Source organism: Nycticebus coucang, chromosome 6 (genome assembly GCF_027406575.1).
Source record: "Nycticebus coucang isolate mNycCou1 chromosome 6, mNycCou1.pri, whole genome shotgun sequence".
Taxonomy (NCBI): Eukaryota; Metazoa; Chordata; class Mammalia; order Primates; family Lorisidae; genus Nycticebus; species Nycticebus coucang.
Window position 1 is genome coordinate 121,841,299 of NC_069785.1, and position 20,271 is coordinate 121,861,569.

Below are 20,271 nucleotides of genomic sequence, written 5' to 3' on the forward strand. Positions count from 1 at the left end.
ACGGGATGGAGAATGTTAGTGGAAATGGAGGTGTAGGCGGCGATGGGAGGGAATCCGTACGTTTGAGCAAAGAGAAAAATCTGTCAACAAGAACCCAACACTTGGAGATCCTTCACGGAAACATCTGCGTATTCCATGAAGAGCTTCCAGATAATTAGGATGGACGAAAGGCAAGGCGGTAGGAGTGGGAGATGGCTTTCTTTCACAGCTCCAGGGCTGCGGTTCCTTTAAGGGCGAATCCCGGATCTGGCCCTTTAAATCTGTGTCAGTTTCCAGCGACGTCAGCGGGCAGGCCGGCCGCCCCGCTGTTTACCGCTCCGCGGCGCAGCTCACTTTCAGAGTTGCGGGCGCCCGGGCCCCGGCGTCCGCCTGCCCTTAAAGGGCCCGAGCCCTGGAGAACTCGCCGCCCCGCAGGGCGTCGGGTCGCTGCCATCCATCACGCCCCTGGCTCTCTGATTCTCCTCCCTTCTCGGCCGCTCTCGCTGACAGCCGGCTTCTGCTCCTTCCTGTTTCCCGGCGTCTCTGGGCTCCGGGTAACCAGCTGCTCTTCTTTCTCACGGCCCTGGCCCGGCGCTGGAGGGTCTCGGGACAGTGCTCAGCCCCTCGCGAGCTGGGGCACCTTCCCTTAACCTGCACTCCTGCCCTCCCCTCCCCCTCCCCGCCATTCCCTCCCCTGCGGGTGCCCTGGGAGCGTCTCCGTGGCTCCTGGGAGGGGACGTTTCCTAATCTCAGGCCAGGGTTAAAGTTCTGGTCCTGGTGAGATGCTGGAAGCTGCGTCCGTTGCCGCAACCCGTCCCGGAGGTGTCTTGTCGCCTGTCGCTGTCGCCGCCACCACCACCACCGCTGCGACTGCCGCCCTGCCGGGGCCATGTTCGCTCTGGGCTTGCCCTTCTGGGTGCTCTTGGTGTCCTCGGTCGAGAGCCATCTGGGAGCTCTCGGGCCCAAGAATGTGTCTCAGAAAGACGCTGAGTTTGAGCGCACCTACGTGGATGAGGTCAACAGCGAGCTGGTCAACATCTACACTTTCAACCATACCGTGACCCGAAACCGGGTGAGGTCTGGGATTTGGGTGAGGGCTTGGGGGCTGGAGGGGAGTGGGTGAGAGACAGGGCTAGGCGATTCTGCCACTCCCCTACCTTTTAAGAGACCCCATCATTGAGCCCCTCTGTTTGGTTCTCAATTCCCAGAACCACATGGGAGCCTCTTGACTAGTTCTCTTCCTTTGCCACCCATGTTTCTCTGAAGCTTTAACTGGACAGTTTTTGAAGTTGTCTTGTTCCCATCTTCTGTTCAACCCCCATCCTTCCACCAGTTGTGGTTTGAGCAGGCCTGGACTCCTCCCTACCCTAACCCCCAGGGTCTGATAGCTCTGTGGGATTTTGGGTGCAAGGGGAAGCAGGGTTGCTACTGGGCTTGCTCACAAAACCTCCAGAGAATGAGACTGGCCCAGAACTGAAAGGCTCTGCCCAGGCAAGTTACAGCTCAGACACCCCAAGGAGATGAATGGGGGACTTTCTAGCCCTTTACCTGCCTGGGAAAGTTGGGTGGCCTTGTAAGTTGAGGGTGGCAGAGATTAGGCCTGCTGCAAGTTGGATGGGAAAGGAAAGGGAGTTTGTCCACTGTGAAGAATCCACCTCAATCTTTCTTCTCTTTCATTTCTTTCCCATTTGTGAGTTTCCAGGTTGAACATGGCTGTAGCTAGGTCTGGGAAGTTGAATCCCAGGCAGAGCTGAGATTGAGAGAATTCCTGCATACTGGTTGTGTGATCTTCTGCCCAGTACTCTCACTCTCTCTCCATGACTGATTTTACTGGGAAGCAGCAGAGTTGAGAATAGGGAATCTGGGCAGTGCCTGTGGCTTAGGGAGTGGGGCGCCAGTCCCATATACCAAGGGTGGCGGTTTGAACCTGGCCCCAGCCAAAACTGCAACAACAACAAAGACACACACAAAAAAAGAGAATGGGGAATCTGACTTTTTTGCAGAATTGGCTAGGATCTGCCCCCCAGTGCCTGATTCTCTCAAGTTTGATCTGCAGCTTGGAGTCCTTTTTCTAATGTCTGAGGTCACCCGAAGAACTATGGTCTCTCTACCCTTTTGGGAAATGCTGCCCTAGGACTTCGGTTCCAGCAGTCTAATAACAAGCATTCTCCAGATTCTCAAGATTTATTTAGTTTTTTTTTTTTTTTTTTTTTTGAGACAGAGTCTTACTTTGTCACCCTTGGTAGAGTGCCGTGATGTCACACCTCACAGCAACTTTCAAACTCTTGGGCTTAAGCCTTTCTCTTGTCTCAGCTTCCCAAGTAGCAGGGACTCCAGGTGCCTGCCACAACACGTGGCTACTTTTTAGAGACAAGTTCTTACTCTGGCTCTGGCTCTGGCTTGTCTCAAACTCATGAGCTCAGGTAATCCACCCACCTTGGCCTTAGTTTTTTTTTTTAAATTCCTATTGTCAGCTTGGCGCCTGTAACTCAGTGGCTAGCGTGCCAGCCACATATGGGGCTGGCGGGTTGGAACCTGGCCTCGGCCCAGTAAACAACAATGACAACTGCAATAACAACAACAAAAAAAGCTGGGTGTTGTGGGCACCTGTAGTCCCAGCTACTTGGGCAGCTGAGGAAAGAGCATCTCTTAAGGTCAAGAGTTTGACGTTGCTGTGAGCTGTGACACCACAGCACTCTACCCAGGGCAACATAGACTCTGTCTCAAAAAAAAAAAAATAAAACTCCTACTGTCCTATATATGTTTCTCCATAGTTCTAAGGGTGAGTGTCATTTTCTACAGAGGAAAATTGAAGCTCAGAGATGTGAAGTGCCTTTTCCATAGTTCTGTCCCTTGGTCAGACCTAAGGGTACGATTTGGTATTCAGCACCTACTGCTCCTCCCTTCATGGGCTCTGGCTCCTGGATTAGTTCTGGAATTGGAGTTTCCTGCTGGGCCCCTGGTTCACGGGGAAGAGGATTGAGGAGCACTTTATGGTTTGCTGTGTCTGCATGTGTTGTGTTTGTGTACACACGTGTATGGGTAGGCCTGTGCATCCAGGGCACATGCATAGACATGGGGTATCCTGATGGAGATTCCCAAGGCCTACTTGTGTTGTCTGTTGGGCCCTGCAGTTGCCTGGTCCTGTTGCCCTGAATACACATGCCGTCCAGAAGCTGCTTTTCTTTTTTTTCTTTCTTTCTTTTTCTTTTTCTTTTTTTTTGAGACAGAGCCTCAAGCTGTCACCCTGGGTAGAGTGCTGTGGCATCACAGCTCACAGCAACCTCCAACTCCTGGGCTCAGGCGATTCTCTTGCCTCAGCCTCCTAAATAGCTGGGACTGCAGGCACCCGCCTCAACGCCCGGTTATTTTTTGGTTGTAGCCGTCATTGTTGTTTGGCAGGCTCGGGCTGGATTTGAACCCACCAGCTCAGGTGTATGTGGCTGGCACCTTAGCCGCATGAGCTACAGGTGCCAAGCCTCTTTTTTTTTTTTTTTTATTGAGACAGAGTCTCATTTTGTTGCCCTCGGTAGAGTGCTGTGGTGTCACAGTTCACAGCAACCTCCATCTCTTGGGCTTAAGCAATTCTCTTGCCTCAGCCTCCTGAATAGCTGGGACTACAGGTGCACACCACAATGCCTGACTATTTTACTTTATTATTTTTTTTGTAGTTTTTGACGGGGCTGGGTTTGAACCTGCCACCTCTGGCATATGGGGCTGGCGCCTACTCCTCTGAGCCACAGGTGCCGCCCCAGTGCCTATTTTTTTGTTTTTAGCAGGCTGGTTTGAACTCACCAGCCCTGGTGCATATGGCCAGTGCCCTACCCACTGAGGTATAGGCATCTCCCAAGAAGCTGCTTTTCTATACTGCTCTCCTCTAACTCAGCTCAAGTCCCTCCTGGAGACTAGGGGTTATTCTGTCAAGGGAAGGGGCAAAGACAGCTTTCCAGCCTGACCAGGATGGAGAAAGTAAAGAGTGGCTGGCAAGAGGGAGGGCAGGGCTCACAATCTCCAGATTCACGTGTCCTGGGTGGCAGGCGCTTGAGAGAAGAGCATTTCTATTTCATCCTGCAGACTGAGGGCGTGCGTGTGTCTGTGAACGTCCTGAACAAGCAGAAGGGGGCGCCTTTGCTGTTTGTGGTCCGCCAGAAGGAGGCTGTGGTGTCCTTCCAGGTGCCCCTAATCCTGCGAGGGCTGTGAGTAGGACCTGGGGGACCAGGGAGGGGGAGTGGCCTAGGCCAGGCCTTGCCCAGAGCCTCACCCAGGAGCCTCTCTGTTTCTCTTCTCCATTCCTTGAGCCTGGAGGCTGGTCAGAGCTTGCTTGTCTGCCTAGGGATAGGGAGGTGGTAGGGACCAGACAGGAGGAACTGGGCCATGCTTCTCTGGAGTGGGATAGAAGTCACAACTGACTTTGCTTTGGGCCATAGGTTTCAACGCAAGTACCTCTACCAAAAAGTGGAACGCACACTATGTCAGCCCCCCACCAAGAATGAGTCTGAGGTCCAGTTCTTCTACGTGGATGTGTCCACTCTGTCACCAGTCAACACCACGTACCAGCTCCGAGTTAGCCGCATGGACGACTTTGTGCTCAGGTCAGCAGGGTACAGCGAGGGGACCGTGGGGTCTGGCCTCCTTCCCAAGCTCTGGGAGTGACTATGAGGGGCTCTTCTCCACTCTGCAGGACTGGGGAGCAGTTTAGCTTCAACACCACAGCAGCCCAGCCGCAGGTAACATCTCACTGTTGGCTTCCCCTCAAGAGGAGAAATGGGGGAAAATTGAACTTGAGAGTAGGACTGGTTAGTGGTCTTTGCTGGGACTTTCAAGTTGGTTGTGTTCTCCATGATGGGACTGTCTGGAATCAGGAGCTCTGGGCCTAAGGTGACGAGGGACAGATAGCGTGGGACAGTGCAGAGATGCAGGGTCTGGTTGCCATCTTGCCCACTCTGCCTTTCAGGCACTGTCCTGAGTGTGCAGCTGAGGCAGAAAGGAATGATCTGCGGAAAATGGGGTTGCTATGATCAAGGCCCTTCTCCCCAGAAAGCCTCTACTGCCGAACTCTGAGAGGATTCCGGGTCCTTGTTTATGGGAGACTGTTCCCTTCTAGAGTGGCCAAGAGAGCATGCTCATGAGAGAGCATACTTTTTATGTCCTTAGTATTTCAAGTATGAGTTCCCTGATGGAGTGGACTCGGTGATTGTCAAGGTGACCTCCACCAAGGCCTTCCCCTGCACAGTCATCTCCATCCAAGATGTCCTGGTGAGTTGCCTGCCCTTGTAACTCTCCACTGGCAGGTAGCCGGGCTGCTGAAGAGAGGGGCAGGCCCAGATTCCCATCCAACTGTCTCTCCTCCTCCCTCTGTAGTGCCCTGTCTATGACCTGGACAACAACGTTGCCTTCATTGGCATGTACCAGACTATGACCAAGAAGGCCGCCATCACTGTGCAGGTGAGAGGTGCACACAGCCTTATGGGAGGTGTTGCCAGGCAATGAGCTGGGTAACTTTCTCATCCCTTGCTCCTTTTCCTCTGCCCATTCCTGTCTCTCACAAGACCGAGTCTTGGCCCTCCAGATCTTTTGACTTTGAATCACCTGATGTATGTGAGAGTTGAGCCACAATCTTAATTACCCTTGGTGATGGGAAAGAGCAGCTGCCATATTTACTTCATTCATTCTAATAATAGCGAGGCGAGGAAGATGCCCCAGGTTCCTGGCTGATGCAGGGTACTACCCTTGGCGAAGGGTGGAGGCAGGATGGGGAAGCCATGTGTTTGCTTTACAACATCAAGTCCTCCTACTGATGGGGCAGTCTTGCCCCCCACCCCCACCCCGCCCACTTCTGGCTGTTGCCCAGCCTGTAGCAGCCCAACCCATGTGCAGCACACACACATTTGTTTTCCTGGCAGTGATGTAGGCTCAGGATTTGGGCTCTGGGGCCAGATAATCCAGTCTCTACCCTTTACTGGCAGTCTGACGCTAAGCTAACTTCTCTAAGCCTATCCAGCACTTACTTATCTTAAGGGCCTTTGTGAGGATTAAGTAAAATGATGTCTATAAAGAGTTTAGCATAATGTCTGGCCCAGGGTAAGTACTCAGAAGAGGATGATGATGGTGATGTTCATGATGATGTCACCATTGTCATTCTGCAGCGCAAAGACTTCCCCAGCAACAGCTTTTATGTGGTGGTGGTGGTAAAGACCGAAGACCAGGCCTGCGGGGGTTCCTTGCCTTTCTACCCTTTTATGGAAGGTACATTTGTACATTTCTACTTCCCTCTATTCCTGGGAGGGATAAGACCAGGCATGGGTGATTGGTAGACCTGATGGGACATGGACTTTTGGACCCAGACTCTCCAAGACGAGGTCCCACCAACTCTAGCCAAGCGTCAGGCATCCACTTCTTTACCAATTGACATTTTCCTTCCAGATGAACCAGTTGATCAAGGGCACCGCCAGAAAACCCTTTCAGTGCTGGTATCTCAAGCAGTTACCTGTGAGTGTGGGCAAGCCTCTCTGGTTCTTCCTTTTAGGCCTGGGCTGGAGGGTGTTCCCTGTGCAAGCAGCCCAGCAGGCCAGGAGGCAGAGTGTTCTTGGCAGGCGTCCAGATAGGGAGTTCCCTTGTAATGTGGTACAGGCAGTCTGTGACTAAAGATTGAAGTCCTGAGTTCTAGTTCACTCTCTGCCACGTATCAGCAGTGTACTCTCATTGAGCCTCAGTTTCCCTGTCTCTGTTACAGAGGTAATAAAGTTTGTCCCATTGATTTCACTGAATTATGAGGTTTTGCACAAAATTAGCAAGAAAGTCCTGGGCCCAGAGTCACTACTCAAGAAATATTTACTGAGGGATTAAGAGGAGCTCTTTACAAATAGGAAAGTATAAGATAAAATAAGGGATTGTGATAGGAGAGAAAAGAAGGTGCCTCTCCTGTAGAGATGATTTATTCAGCAAATATTTATCGACCACCTCCTGGGTCCCAAGTGGTGTGCTAGGGCTTCAGTCCTTAGGGAACCCCCATCTGAAGGGTCAGGAGGCTGCCGCTCTGCAGTTTGCTAAGAGCTGTGATGAACAGAGCACACACCACTGTGGGGACAGAGGATGGGGAAGACTTCCTAGAGGACACAGCCCCTGAGCTGTGGCTTGAAGTTTAAGTCAAGATAGAGTTTTCAAAAAGTAAGAAGTGAAAGTTCTTGCACAGGGAGCAACACAAGCAGAGACAGGATTGTGTCCGAGTTTGGCATATTTGGGAACTGGCAGTTGGTCTTTCTGGCCAGGGTGTTACATCTGAGGGGAGGAGCAGCAGAGGTCAGGTTGGGCAGAGAAGCCAGGTCACACAGGTTCTCAAGCGCCATATGGGATACGTCAAAAGGTTTTGCTGTGTTGACCTTCCTGCTTCCCTCCCTGCAGCCGAGGCCTATGTTGGTGGGATGCTCTTCTGCCTGGGCATATTTCTGTCCTTCTACCTGCTGACTGTCCTCCTGGCCTGTTGGGAGAACTGGAGGTAAAGTGGCATTGTTGGTCTGGGGTGGGTTGGGCAGGATGCATTAGGGAGGCAGCCTGGCAGGATCTGAACTGGCCCAGGGTATTGTGCAACTTCCACAGAGTAGCGGAGAACAGGGCCCTTTTAGGGGCTGTGGTCCATGGGCTTCTCCTATGGAAACCAACCCTTCCCCTCAACCTTCTTCCTAAGCAGGAAGAACCCACATTGCTCCCTAGCCCAATAGTAACCCTGGGATCCAGGGTGGAGAACAAGGTTTTAGGGATCCCATAGGGTGGAGAGGGTAGAAGGAGATTGAACCCAGCACTGATGGATTCTTGTCCTGTCCCATCTGGGTGGCCTCTGGATTCTGTCCCTGCAGGCAGAAGAAGAAGACCTTGCTAGTGGCCATGGACCGAGCCTGCCCAGAAAGTGGTACCTCCAGGGGGCCGGGATGGGGAGGGCGGGCTTTGGTGCATGTTTTGGAGGGGGAGTGGTAGATGGTTCACTCAGGGCATGGAGGAGGAAGGACTGGGGCTTCGTAATGTTCAGCCTGGGAGTAACACTTGTGGATGGCAACGGGGCTGGGATACTGTGCTGGTCCTTTCCTGACATGAGCACCTTGGAGGCTGACACTTGACTTGTTCCCCATGACTGTCGGTCTGTCTTAGGCAGTTCTGCTCACAGTCTCTGGGATTATTAACCTTTCATTTTCTTTTCCTTCCTCCCACCCCTCCCTCTCCTTCTATCTCTCTCCTGCTTGGGACCTTCCCTCTCAGCTTCTCTTCTTGGTAAGCTCCAGATGCTGTGGACAGAGGAGCTGGAGTCCAGAGCGGGGAGGGAGGTGAAGCATAGGGCTGTCTGGGTGTGGGGCAGGGGTCTGGGCAGGCCAGACGATGTCTGTGCTTGCTGCCAGTAACTTAGATGTGTAGTGTCAGTCCCTTGACCTTCCTCTCCTTAGAGACAAAGGGTGGTTCTGTTTCCATGGGAGGGACAGGTGGGAGGTTGGGGCAGGTGTTGACATGGGAGTGAGATGTGTTTGCTTGGTTAGGTATTTGTTTTTTGCTGTTGGCATGGCCTGTCTGTGGCTATCTTCTCTGGATTCTTCACTTTTTCTTTCCCCTGGCTCCAGGCCTCTCTCTGCTTCCAGGGCTAAGGTGACCTTGACTTCTCATTGCAGGTCACCCTCGAGTTCTGGCTGATTCTTTTCCTGGCAGCTCCGCATATGAGGGTTACAACTATGGCTCCTTTGGTATGTGTCAATGCCAGAGGCTGTGCTTGCCTTCCATAACCTGGTCTGCCATCTTCTGCTGCCCCTCCTCCTGCAGCTGCTCAGAGCCCCTTAGGGATGGGCCAGTGTCCCCTTCCCTGAGGTCTCTCCTGCCTCACTCACCACTGACCACTCCCTACAGAGAATGGTTCCGGATCCACTGATGGTTTGGTTGACAGCGAGGGCACTGGGGACCTCTCTTATGGTTACCACGGTGAGTGGGCTGGGCGGGAAGGGGTTGTGTAGTGCAGAGCTGGTGTTGGCTGGGTGAAAAGTCCTGGTGGGCGGTTACCTCTTCTGCCAGATGCTGGAACCAAGGGAGGGCCTGCTGTTTTCTTGCCCCTTCCTCCCTCATCTTCTTCCTTGGTCCCAGCTCCCTGGTAATTTTCCCTTTCCTTTGAAGGGCACGACCAGTTCAAGCGGCGCCTCCCCTCTGGCCAGATGCGGCAGCTGTGCATTGCCATGGGTAGATGTGGGGAGGGGGTGGAGCTGCCCTGCCAATCAGCTCCTGCAGGGCAGTTGACTGCCGACCCCAGGCCCTGAAAGATGCTCTGTGCATGGCTTCTCCATCTGATGCCAGCTCTGTGTCTTCTGAGATAGGCAGGCACTGGCCCCAGTGCTGGTGGGCTGGCACCTCAGCTGCCCCCAGGCCCGAAGTTCTAGTTTGCTGTCTTTTTTGCCTGCTGGTGTAAGGCTTGAGGGTGTGGGTGTCACATTCTGGCCTTTGGGGGCTTTGGCTCGGCAAAGTCACAGGAAAAAGCTTCTGAAGGCAGGAGACAAGCTAGATGAAGGAGAGGTGTTCTTCTAGAGGCAGGGTCCCACCCCACCTTGCACCTACTCCCATGGGGTCTTGAACCTGGGGGGCCAAGGCGGTGTCTTCTCAGAACTGACAGGGCTGGATAACTTCTAATCAGCATGACTTGCCAAGTTCAATCCTGTGGCTTGTGTCTGGGGCCTAGGGTCTGCCCAGCTCAGAGAGGGGAGCCAGGAGTAGCGTAAAGCTAGAGTGAGCCCTGTTTGATGGCCTCCTCGCAGAGCCCACCCTTGCTCCCCTCTTGGAGCACCTGATATGTCCTCCCAGCTCCTGAGCCTACCTCCACCCCTGCTCAGAGCCCCAGCCTACAATTTACCTCTTCCTAGTAATTTTTACAGTTGCCTCAAATGGGTGGGGGCAGACCGTGGGTTCTGTGCTCACAGGCACAACCCCTCCCTCCTTTCCAGGCCGCTCCTTTGACCCAGTGGGTACCCGGCCACGACTGGACTCCATGAGCTCTGTGGAGGAGGATGACTATGATACATTGACTGACATCGATTCAGACAAAAATGTTATTCGCACCAAGGTCTGACCTGTGGGCTTGGCCTGGGCAGGGATTTCCTGAGGAAGGGACATTCTGTGTTCAGGCCCCAGCATATTTCCCACTGACGTGGTATTTGAGGGAAGCAGAGGGCACAAGCTCAGCCAGGGCATCATAGATTCCGGGGGAAACTAACTCACCCTCCAACCCCTTCTAGCCCAATGGGCCCAACCCTCTTGGTCTAACTGGTCTGTCCACCTGAATCCAGGCCTGTCTGAGGGAGGCCCCTTTTGTCCACCTCCAGTCTGAGTGAGAGGGGCCTTTCCCAGGTGGTGGGTAAGTGGGGTTCACTCCTGCCTCTCCTAGCAATACCTCTATGTGGCTGACCTGGCACGGAAGGACAAGCGTGTTCTTCGGAAAAAGTACCAGATCTACTTCTGGTAAGTGGGCTGAACATACTGGGATTCCTGTTCTTGGTGGATGGGATTGGCAGGTGACGTGGCCGCTTCTTAGGCCCTGTGCCCCTCACCTTCACCTCTCCTTCCTCAGGAACATCGCCACCATTGCTGTCTTCTATGCCCTTCCTGTGGTGCAGCTGGTGATCACCTACCAGACGGTGAGAGGACAGAGGCTGGCTCACCTTCAGCATGGCCTGGGACACTGTCCCCACATGCAGGGACTCTTAGCATGGGGCTCTGGAAGGAGCACAGGTCTTAGGTCCTGGGATGTGGGTTCATACCTGCTCTGCCTTACCAGCTCAGTGTGACCTTGGGCAAATCACTTCACCTCCCTGAGCATCAGTTTCTTCATCTGCAGAATGGGGGCGGCATAATACCAGGGATAGCACTTTCCCTGGTAGTTGTGGAGACTCTGAAACAAAAGTCCCAGACTTTGTAAGGGTTGGTTTCTCTTCCCTTTTCTCTGTGCTGTGGGGCAAGGGCTTCCCTTACGGTCATGCCTCAGGGTGTTTAGCCACACCTAACGAGGGAGACAGTCACTGTGCAGCCTCTTATCCCTTTTTTTTTTGAGACAGTGTTTCACTTTGTTGCCCTGGTAGAGTGCTGTGGTGTCACCGCTCACAGAAACCTCCAATTCCTGGGCTTAGGTGATTCTCTTGCCTCAGCCTCCCGAGTAGCTGGGACTACAGGCGCCCGCCACAACGCCTGGCTATTTTTTGGTTGCATTTTGGCTGGGGCGGGTTTGAACCCGCCACCCTCGGTATATGGGGCTGCGCCCTACCCACTGAGCCACAGGCACCGCCCGGCTATCCCTTTTTTCAAAAGGAGCATGTGTCTAGGGTACTGTGTAGCCACACCTGCTAGCAGTGACGGCATTTGTTCTCTTCAGCCACGTGGCCCACCTGGTGTGGCATGGGCTGGGGGCAGAGTGGGGCATGTTAGCAGCCCTTTCTCCGGCCCCGACTCCTGTTGCAGGTGGTGAATGTCACAGGGAATCAGGACATCTGCTACTACAACTTCCTCTGCGCCCACCCACTGGGCAACCTCAGGTAGAGATTGTGCTGGGAGGCCTCCTACTCTGGGCTGGGGGTGAACTGGGGTCGGGCAGGGGCTTTGCAAATCGCTGCTGGGGCTGGAGAGGAGACTTAAGTAGACGCCTTGTGGTGCCCTTTCTAGCGCCTTCAACAACATCCTCAGTAACCTGGGGTACATCCTGCTGGGGCTGCTCTTCCTGCTCATCATCCTGCAGCGGGAGATCAACCACAATCGGGCCCTGCTGCGCAACGACCTCCACGCCCTGGTGAGGGACACCCAACTGCCTGCCAGGATGCCCTTGCCTTGCCCCCACCCCCCCAAATTGCCCTGCAAACACACCACCCCTCCTCTGCCCCTCTCTGGGCACCCTCTCTGGTCCCTTCCTATCTCACTTTCTTCCTCCCTTCCTTTCTCCTCCCAACAGGAATGTGGGATCCCCAAACACTTTGGTCTGTTCTATGCCATGGGCACAGCCCTGATGATGGAGGGGCTGCTTAGTGCCTGCTATCACGTGTGCCCCAACTACACCAATTTCCAGTTTGGTGAGTGGGGTCTCCCTCTTCTCTAGCTGAACCCACAGCCTGAGTCCTCCACCATCCCCCAGTCACCCACTGGGGTCCCTGAGACTCAGCCCAGAAGGAAACTCCAAGGCTGGGATGGCTGTGTGCGCACCCATCCTAGCATCTGGGAAGGGGGCCCCTGGGTGCCATTTCATTCATCTGTTGAGCTTTTCCTATGTAAAGGCCTGTGCAAGCACTGAGGAAACTTAAGATAATTAAGAAATGGTCTCTGGGCTGGGTGCCCATAGTTCAGTAGTTAGGGCACCAGCCACATGCACTGGGGCTGGTGGGTTCAAAGCTGGCCCGGGCCTGCTAAACAAAAATAAAACATAGGGTGGTGCCTGTGGCTCAAAGGAGTAGGGCGTCGGCCCCACAGACCAGCCAAAAAACTGCAATAAATAAATAAATAAATAATAAAAAATAAAATAAAATAAAATATAGTTGGGCATTGTGGTGGGTGCCTGTAGTCCCAGCTACTAGAGAGGCTGAGGCAAGAGAATCGCTTGAGCCCAAGAGTTTGAGGTTACTGTGAGCCACGGCATTCTACAGAAGGTGACAAAGTAAGACTCTTGTCTCAATAAAAAAATAAAAAATAACTGGTCTCTGATCTCAGGATGCTCACAGCCTAAGACACTCAGACTAAGTTGTCCTTGTCACCAGGAGATGTCAGATTCTAGTAACAGCCTGTGGGGTGACAGGGATAGTTAAGGGACTGGCATTCACATGCCAACCTGCCACCAACTCACTCTGTGGACATCGCAAGGCATTGGGGCTCTCTCTTCCTCTCTGCTTGTCAGGGCTGGGGATTCTCTGTTAAGGCTTGGCAGGTGTTTTTGTAGCTCACTGTGCCCCCCATCCTAGACACATCGTTCATGTATATGATCGCCGGACTCTGCATGCTGAAGCTCTACCAGAAGCGGCACCCCGACATCAACGCCAGCGCCTATAGCGCCTATGCCTGCTTGGCCATCGTCATCTTCTTCTCTGTGCTGGGCGTGGTGAGGGCCTGACCAGCTCTGCCTCGAGCCCACTGGCTCGCTCCGCTCCCCCTGTAGGATAGGAAAGGTGCACGTGTTCACACACGTGGGTGTGCACACCCCCTGCTACCTCCTGCAGAAGAGATCCCTGCTCCAGCCCTGAGATGCCTTCCTGGGCCCCCCCTCAGAGTACCGGGGCCAGGCCAGGCAGTGAGCCCCAGGAGGGGTGGGCCGTGGGAGCAGCAGCCCTCAGCACCTCCCCTCCTTTGCCCTCGGTGGCCTCCCGACAGGTCTTTGGCAAGGGGAACACGGTGTTCTGGATCATCTTCTCCGTCATTCACATCATTGCCACCCTGCTTCTCAGCACACAGCTCTACTACATGGGACGCTGGAAGCTGGGTGAGGGCATGGCCAGGTCAGGGCCTGTGGGAGGGAACCTGGAGGGATGCCTGGAACAGAGGGTGGTGGCCTCAGGGACCTAGACACACAGGAGACACTCAGGAATTAGATAAGGCCTTGCAGGGCTGTGCCCTCTGAAGGCCCCAGCTGCTCAGCTGGCCCAGGCCAGGGGTCCCCAATGACAGCAAAGGCTCATCACACCTGAGCCTGTCAGCACCATCCCCTTCTCCTTGCAGACTCGGGGATCTTCCGCCGCATTCTGCACGTGCTCTACACGGACTGCATCCGGCAGTGCAGTGGGCCCCTCTACGTGGTACTGCCCAGCTCCCCAGCCCCTTCCTCCTCCTCCACTCTCATCTCTCCAGGGGGTGGGGGGAAGGAGGCACAGCTGAGAACCTAGGGTAGGATTAGGGGCCAGCCGATGGGGCCTTTTCCGTTTCTTCCCATCTCTCTTCCCGCCTCTCAATCCCCATGTCTTTGCTTCCCTGCAGGACCGAATGGTACTGCTGGTCATGGGCAACATTATCAACTGGTCACTGTGAGTCTGGCTGTTTTTTCTGGTAGCCTGGCTGGGTGGACAGCTGGGGACTTGGTCAGCCACTGGCTGCCTTAGAGACCGTGGACAACTTCTAAATGTCAGGCATGAGAAATGAGGGCTAAGGAGAGGAGTGGTGGCACCTGGGCTTCTGGAGTCTTCTGTGGGCCTCTGACCCCAGCCCCACATCATAATAAAGGATGGTGGGGGGGGGGAATAAGGAAGAGCCCCTTTCTTGCTCTTGGCCCTTCCCCACTCCACCAGCCCCTTACCCTTCTTGCCAGGGCTGCCTACGGGCTCATCATGCGCCCCAATGATTTTGCCTCCTACTTGCTGGCCATCGGCATCTGCAACCTCCTTCTTTACTTTGCCTTCTACATAATTATGAAGGTGAGTGGGGAATGAGCCACTGCTGTCAGCTTCTCTGCTTTCTGGGGAGGGCGACTAGGCATGGCTTGCCCAGGACAGGACTTGGTGTGTGAGTGAAGAGTTTTCTGTCCATTTGTCTATGCCGGTGAGATTTGAGGAAGGGACGGGCTAAAGCCTCTTGCGTGTGCCCCCAGGGAGCCAACGGCAGACTAAGGGCCATTTACTGAGCCCCTTCCATATCCTATAAAGGGGCCTTAAAATTGGTAGCATTTTGAGTTGTTTAGGACCCCTTTTAATGCAGAAGGGGTTGCCCCGGTGCAGTGGCTCATGCCTGTAATCCCAGCACTCTGGCAGACCGAGCTAGTAGACTGCCTGAACTCAGGAGTTCAAGACTAGTCTGGGTTTGGCGCCTGTAGCTCAAGCGGCTAAGGCACTGGCCACATACACCAGAGCTGGTGGGTTCGAATCCATTCTGGGCCTGCCAAACAACAATGACAACTACAACCAAAAAATAGCTGGGCGTTGTGGCAGGCATCTGTAGTCCTGGCTACTTGGGAGGCTGAGGCAAAAGAATCGCTTAGGCCCAGGAGTTGGAGATTGCTGTGAGCTGTGATGCCATGGCACTCTACCCAGGGCAACAGCTTGAGGCTCTAAAAAAGAAAAAAAGACTAGTCTGAGCAAATAGAGACCCTGTCTCTACTAAAAAAATAGAAAAACTAGCTGGGCATTGTGGCAGGTGCCTGAAGTCCCAGCTACTCAGGGGGCTGAGACAAGAGGATCACTTGAGCCCAAGAGTTTGAGGTTGCTGTGAGCTATGATGCCACTGTACTGAACCCCACGGTAACTAAGTAAGACTCTTGTCTCAACAATAAATAAATAAATAAATAAATAAATAAAGCAAGTAGGAGGGGTTGAGACTAAGTGAGATTCTGTCTCAAAAATAAATAAATAAATAATGCAGGAGGGGTTGAGAGGAGATAGGAACTAAATCTGTGGTGGGCCTGTGCCTCTAAGGATCAAGCTTCCCAAGGGACCCTCTTGGCCAATATATTTTGTCAGCACAGGATTCTGGGTACATGGATTACCAGCTAGGGTGGATATTGGAGCAACATAACCAGGCTGCAGGTGTGGGTGCAGGCTGAGCTCTGTGGCTGTGCGAGGTGGTGTGAATCTAAGACAGCTTCCTCAAGGACTGGTCGTAAAAGCCTGGGAGGGTATTTGGAAGGATATTAAGAGAGGCTTGGAAAGGACAGGTGAGGCCTGGCCCTCAGGCTCCTGTCCCTCTCTCCCCACCCCAGCTGCGCAGTGGGGAGAGGATCAAGCTCATCCCCCTGCTCTGCATCGTCTGCACCTCCGTGGTCTGGGGCTTCGCGCTCTTCTTCTTCTTCCAGGGGCTCAGCACCTGGCAGGTGAGTAGGGACTCACAAGCTCCTCATGAGCCAACAGATGGCCAAGGCTTTTATTAAAAATAAGACATGGGGTCTTGCTATATTGCCCAGGCTGGTCTTGAACTCCTGGCCTCTGGAGATCCTCCAGAGTACTAGAATCCACAGGTATGAGCCACTGTGCCCAGCCTAATTGTTTGGGAGCACCTGCCATGGTCCAGCACTTTCCTAGCTGCTTTCTCATTTAATTTTCCTAGCATTCAGCTTTACAGCCTGGAGATATCTCCATTTTATTTAGGAAGCAGCTGAGGCTCAGAGAGGACAAGTGACCTTTGCCGAGACACACAGCCAGTGAGTGGCATTTGGGATTTGAAGTCACAGAAGTCAAGGTTTCGGGCGGCGCCTGTGGCTCAACGTGTAGGGCGCCAGTCCCATATGCCGGAGGTGGCGGGTTCAAGCCCAGCCCCGGCCAAAAAAAAAAAAAAAAAAAAAGAAGTCAAGGTTTCTCTTTTCTGTCTTATTCAGTACCTATGTGTTGGACCTTAATTCTGTGATCAGAACTAAGTCTGCCATGGTCTCTGCTTCTGAGGCACTCATAATCTAATTCCAGAGGGAAAGAGATATTAATACATGTTTTACTATTTACTGTCTGATACATGGCTGGTGGCTCGTCTGTAATTCTAGCACTCTGGCAAGCCGAGGCGAGTGGATCGCTTGTGCTAAGGAGTTCAAGACCATCCTGAGCACGAGTACGACCCTGTCTCTACTAAAAATAGAAAAAAAGTGGCTGGGCATTGTGGCAGGTGCCTGTAGTCCCAGCTACTCAGGAGTTTGAGGCAAGAGAATCATTTGACTCCAAGAGTTTGGGGTTGCTGTGAGCTGTGACCCCATGGCACTATGGCCAGGGTGACAGAATGAGACTCTGTCTCAAAAAAAAAAAAATACAATTTCTGATACATGAGATGAAGGGCACAGGTGTGAAGGGGAATGTACTGGGGGACAGAGCACAGAGAAGACTGAATTAGGAGCCCAGGAGCTCTTCATGGAGGAGACAGGCCTTATTGCCTTGTTCTTGGCCATAAAAGCTCTGGTGATGTTGGAGGTCAGTGAATGCACTAAGTTGGGGGCCAGGTGAAGACTGAGCTCCTTGAGGCCAGAGCAGGTCTTGGTCATGTCTGTGGCCTCAGCATGCAGCCTGGATAACCCCCCAGACATGGGTGTGGGGTGATCAGTAGATGTTTGTGGGATGGAGGTTACTGGTAGAGCAGGGAGGACCTTGAGTGCCACAGCCCATGGCTACTGTCCTTGAGCAGGGGTGTAACCTGATGATTGTACTTTGGAGAAAACAGTGAACCAGGGGGCGGAGCAGGTTACAGAGTTCAGGCAGGGGATTGAGTTAGGAGGCCTTGTGGCACCTCTGAGTTGAAGGCATCTCAAGGTTATTAGAATTCTCAGCTCTTAGATCGAAGGAAGAATGTGAAGGGTGGAGGACAGGAGCGAAGGAAAAGGAGCAAGCAGAAGCCAGCAGACTGGGGAGAAGTTTGTAACCAAAGGCTATTTCTCAGATGAGGGGGACGAGGGCATGGGACGGATCAAAACAAGGTGCTTTCTTGCCTGGGGAGGGAAGAGGGGTCCCCTTGAGTGAAAGGGGAGTGGGTCTGCCCCTGGTCTTGCCAGAACAGGGTCAGCACGTGGCTGTCTCTGTTCCTTCCCAAGAAAACACCCGCGGAGTCAAGGGAGCACAACCGAGACTGTATCCTCCTCGACTTCTTTGACGACCATGACATCTGGCACTTCCTGTCCTCCATTGCCATGTTCGGGTCCTTTCTGGTAGGCAGGACCTGGCCCAACCTAGGAGGGTAGAGGTAGAGGCTGCCTCTTTCTCTGTGGCTGATCTGGCATCCACCCCCCACCACCCCCCCAGGTGTTGCTGACACTGGACGATGACCTGGACACTGTGCAGCGGGACAAGATCTACGTCTTCTAGCAGGAGCCTTGGCCTTCACTTTACCTCTCGGGGCTCTGAGCACATCAGTGTCCGATGCCCGGCATCTCTGGAGCGCTGGAAGTACAAGTCCCAGCACTGCTGCCAAACACTGAGTAGTGGTGGGACGGTGAGGTCCAGCCTGAGCCTGGCCTGAGATAGTCATGGGGTGGCACTGAGCCTTGCAGCTGCCCTCTGCTGGGAGGAGGCCTGCTCCCTGAAACTGCAGACATTGGCCAAATTGCTGCTTTCTTCTCAGTGTTGGGGCCTTCCGCGGGCCCTGTCCTTTGGCTCTCCGTTTGTCCTTCTGCAGGAGGAAGAAGGGAAGATGACGTCCTCCCCATCTCACGCCTTGCATTCCGCCCGTCCTCTTCACCACCTCCCAAGCCTGGGACCCAAAGCCCTTTCCTCCTCCTGCGTTCCCACTGCAGGATTTAGTCTGGGACCTGAGTCTCTGTCCTGTACCAGGGCTCTACTTCTCTCTGGGGCTATACCTGGCTGCCATCACTGCCCACTCTAGTCAGCCAGGATGGATGGGAGTGTGGGACTTTGGGGGTGGCCACCTGGTGCCAGACTTTAGGTGCTAAGGCCTGCAAGGGGCCCAAAGCAGTATGTGTCCTGTCCCCTCTGATCTATGCTCAGGGCTGGCTTTTCAGCAATGCAGTCAGCCCAATTTGAGAACCACCTTCTGAGAGGCTAAATTCAGAGGTCATCTCCTTGTCCCATTAGCCCCCAGACTGATGCCTGTACCAGGACTGAAGGGAAAAGTGACTCAACCCTTCCTGTCCTTTCCAGGCCCTTAGCCCTGCCAAATCCCAGCTGGGGGCCTTTCAGTGCCATTGACACTGCCCAAGAATGTCCAGGGCAGAGGAGGGATGAAACAGCCCATCCCGTCCTGCCTTCACAGCTGCAGGAGCCCAGTGCCTACCTTGGAAAGGGGCTTAAGGAAGGGACATGCTATTTTGCCTGTGTGTCTGCAGTCCCAGCCTCACTCTAGGACCCAGGGCTGGGCTCTGAATTTCCGTCCAGTCTTCAGCCAGGTTCTATGTCAGTCACACACGTCCATACTTACAAAACTTTGGAGTTTACAGAGTCACCCCTGTTTGGGGCTCTCCTGCCCATTCTGGTCCTTGGAGCCCTTCATCCCCTCCAGTCCATTCCAGATGCCAAGGATGGGGAGGTCAAGTTGAGCCTCTGCCTCGGGGATGAGAATGTGTTTTATTCTCCCAAATTTGTTTTTATAGCTCTCTTTGGTCTGGGTTGAGGAGGTGGGTCCGGGTGTTTTTTTTTTCAGAACTTCATTTTATGTCTTTCCATGCTGTGGTTGCATTTGTTTTCTATGAATGAGTCTGCGTTCAATAAACACACAGCTAGAGGCAGCTCTTGGAGGCTTGGCTTACTATTCTCCCTTTCTGGGTGGAGATGTTGAGGATGAGGGGTGCATTTCCCATTTCTTCTGGCCTGCCTTTCTCTCTCCAAGCCATGGTGGCACTAGAAACTTCAGTTCCTTGATTCCCCCTTTTTTCCTCTCTCTGGAGCAATAGCATGAATTCAGCAAACTTGGCAGGAGACTGCCATGCGTTAAGGTACTGTGCTGGGCAGAGGCCAGTTACTGACAAAGCCTTAGCCATGCCATCCCATCAGAGATCCCCACTCACCAGGCCACCACCCTCCAGACAAGCTGGCTCTACTTCCCACCTGGGCGCCCCCCAGGCTGCAGGCCCAGGCAGTGCTCCCTGGTGTGGAGGGAGATGGTGCAGGAGGAGGGGGCAGGTGCTCAGAGAAGATGGTAATGGATGGTGGACAGGCTCCAAGGGGAGGTGGTTTTGAAATGTCCTGAAAGGTTTATTTAGACTTCAGCCGGCCAAGGAGAGCAAAATTTCGAGGCCAAGGAATCGATGAATTCAAGACAGCCAGGGTGTGCAGGTTCCCGGGATGGCGGGAATGGGTTTTTGCTTGCCAATCCGCGGCTCCTCTCCGTGCCTTTCCCGGAAACTGCCACTGGGAGGCGCTGTGGCTCTATGCTCCACCAAGCTCAGGGCGAGCAGTGTGGCTGTGGGGCGGGACTTTTGCGGCAGCCCCTCTGACAGCCCGAATTGGTGGCCCCTCTCTTGGGCTCTTGCTCCGCTCGCAATGGTGCTGGGGTGTGTGTAGAGGAGAGTGTTAGGTCCGCCCTACTATGTGCCCTAGGATGAGGGACAGAGGGCCACCGCAGGCAGCTCAGAGATCCCTTGGAAATCTTTCACGTTTCGTTTCTTTCTTTCTTTTTTTTTTGTAGAGACAGAGTCTCACTTTATGGCCCTCGGTAGAGTGCCGTGGCGTCACACAGCTCACAGCAACCTCCAACTCCTGGGCTTAGGCGATTCTCCTGCCTCAGCCTCCCGAGTAGCTGGGACTACAGGCGCCCGCCACAACGCCCGGCTATTTTTTGTTGTTGTTGCAGTTTGGCCGGGGCTGGGTTTGAACCCGCCACCCTCGGTATATGGGGCCGGCGCCCTGCTCACTGAGCCACAGGCGCCGCCCTCTTTCACGTTTCTTAATCTCCTATCACTCC

The 20,271-nt window shown here is 53.8% G+C and overlaps 1 protein-coding gene across 2 annotated transcripts; it reads left to right on the top strand.

Moving 5' to 3' along the window:
* Positions 1-292: 292 nt before the first annotated feature.
* On the top strand, positions 293-19,087 carry SIDT2 (SID1 transmembrane family member 2). Of its 2 annotated transcripts, XM_053593251.1 has the most exons (27): positions 293-1,051; positions 4,054-4,175; positions 4,407-4,571; positions 4,661-4,706; positions 5,134-5,235; positions 5,341-5,424; positions 6,126-6,225; positions 6,403-6,468; positions 7,381-7,474; positions 7,833-7,885; positions 8,631-8,702; positions 8,863-8,934; positions 9,124-9,186; positions 9,942-10,060; positions 10,382-10,455; positions 10,565-10,631; positions 11,449-11,522; positions 11,650-11,773; positions 11,933-12,050; positions 12,930-13,066; positions 13,336-13,444; positions 13,681-13,757; positions 13,936-13,982; positions 14,264-14,369; positions 15,647-15,757; positions 17,450-17,563; positions 17,658-19,087. In XM_053593251.1, exons 1-27 carry the CDS (start codon positions 869-871, stop codon positions 17,718-17,720), a joined length of 2,562 nt encoding a protein of 853 aa, XP_053449226.1. In that variant the 5' UTR covers positions 293-868; the 3' UTR covers positions 17,721-19,087. The 2 variants fall into 2 exon arrangements, with proteins under 2 accessions (XP_053449226.1, XP_053449227.1); XM_053593252.1 differs by lacking the exon at positions 9,124-9,186.
* The last annotated feature ends 1,184 nt before the right edge of the window (positions 19,088-20,271 follow it).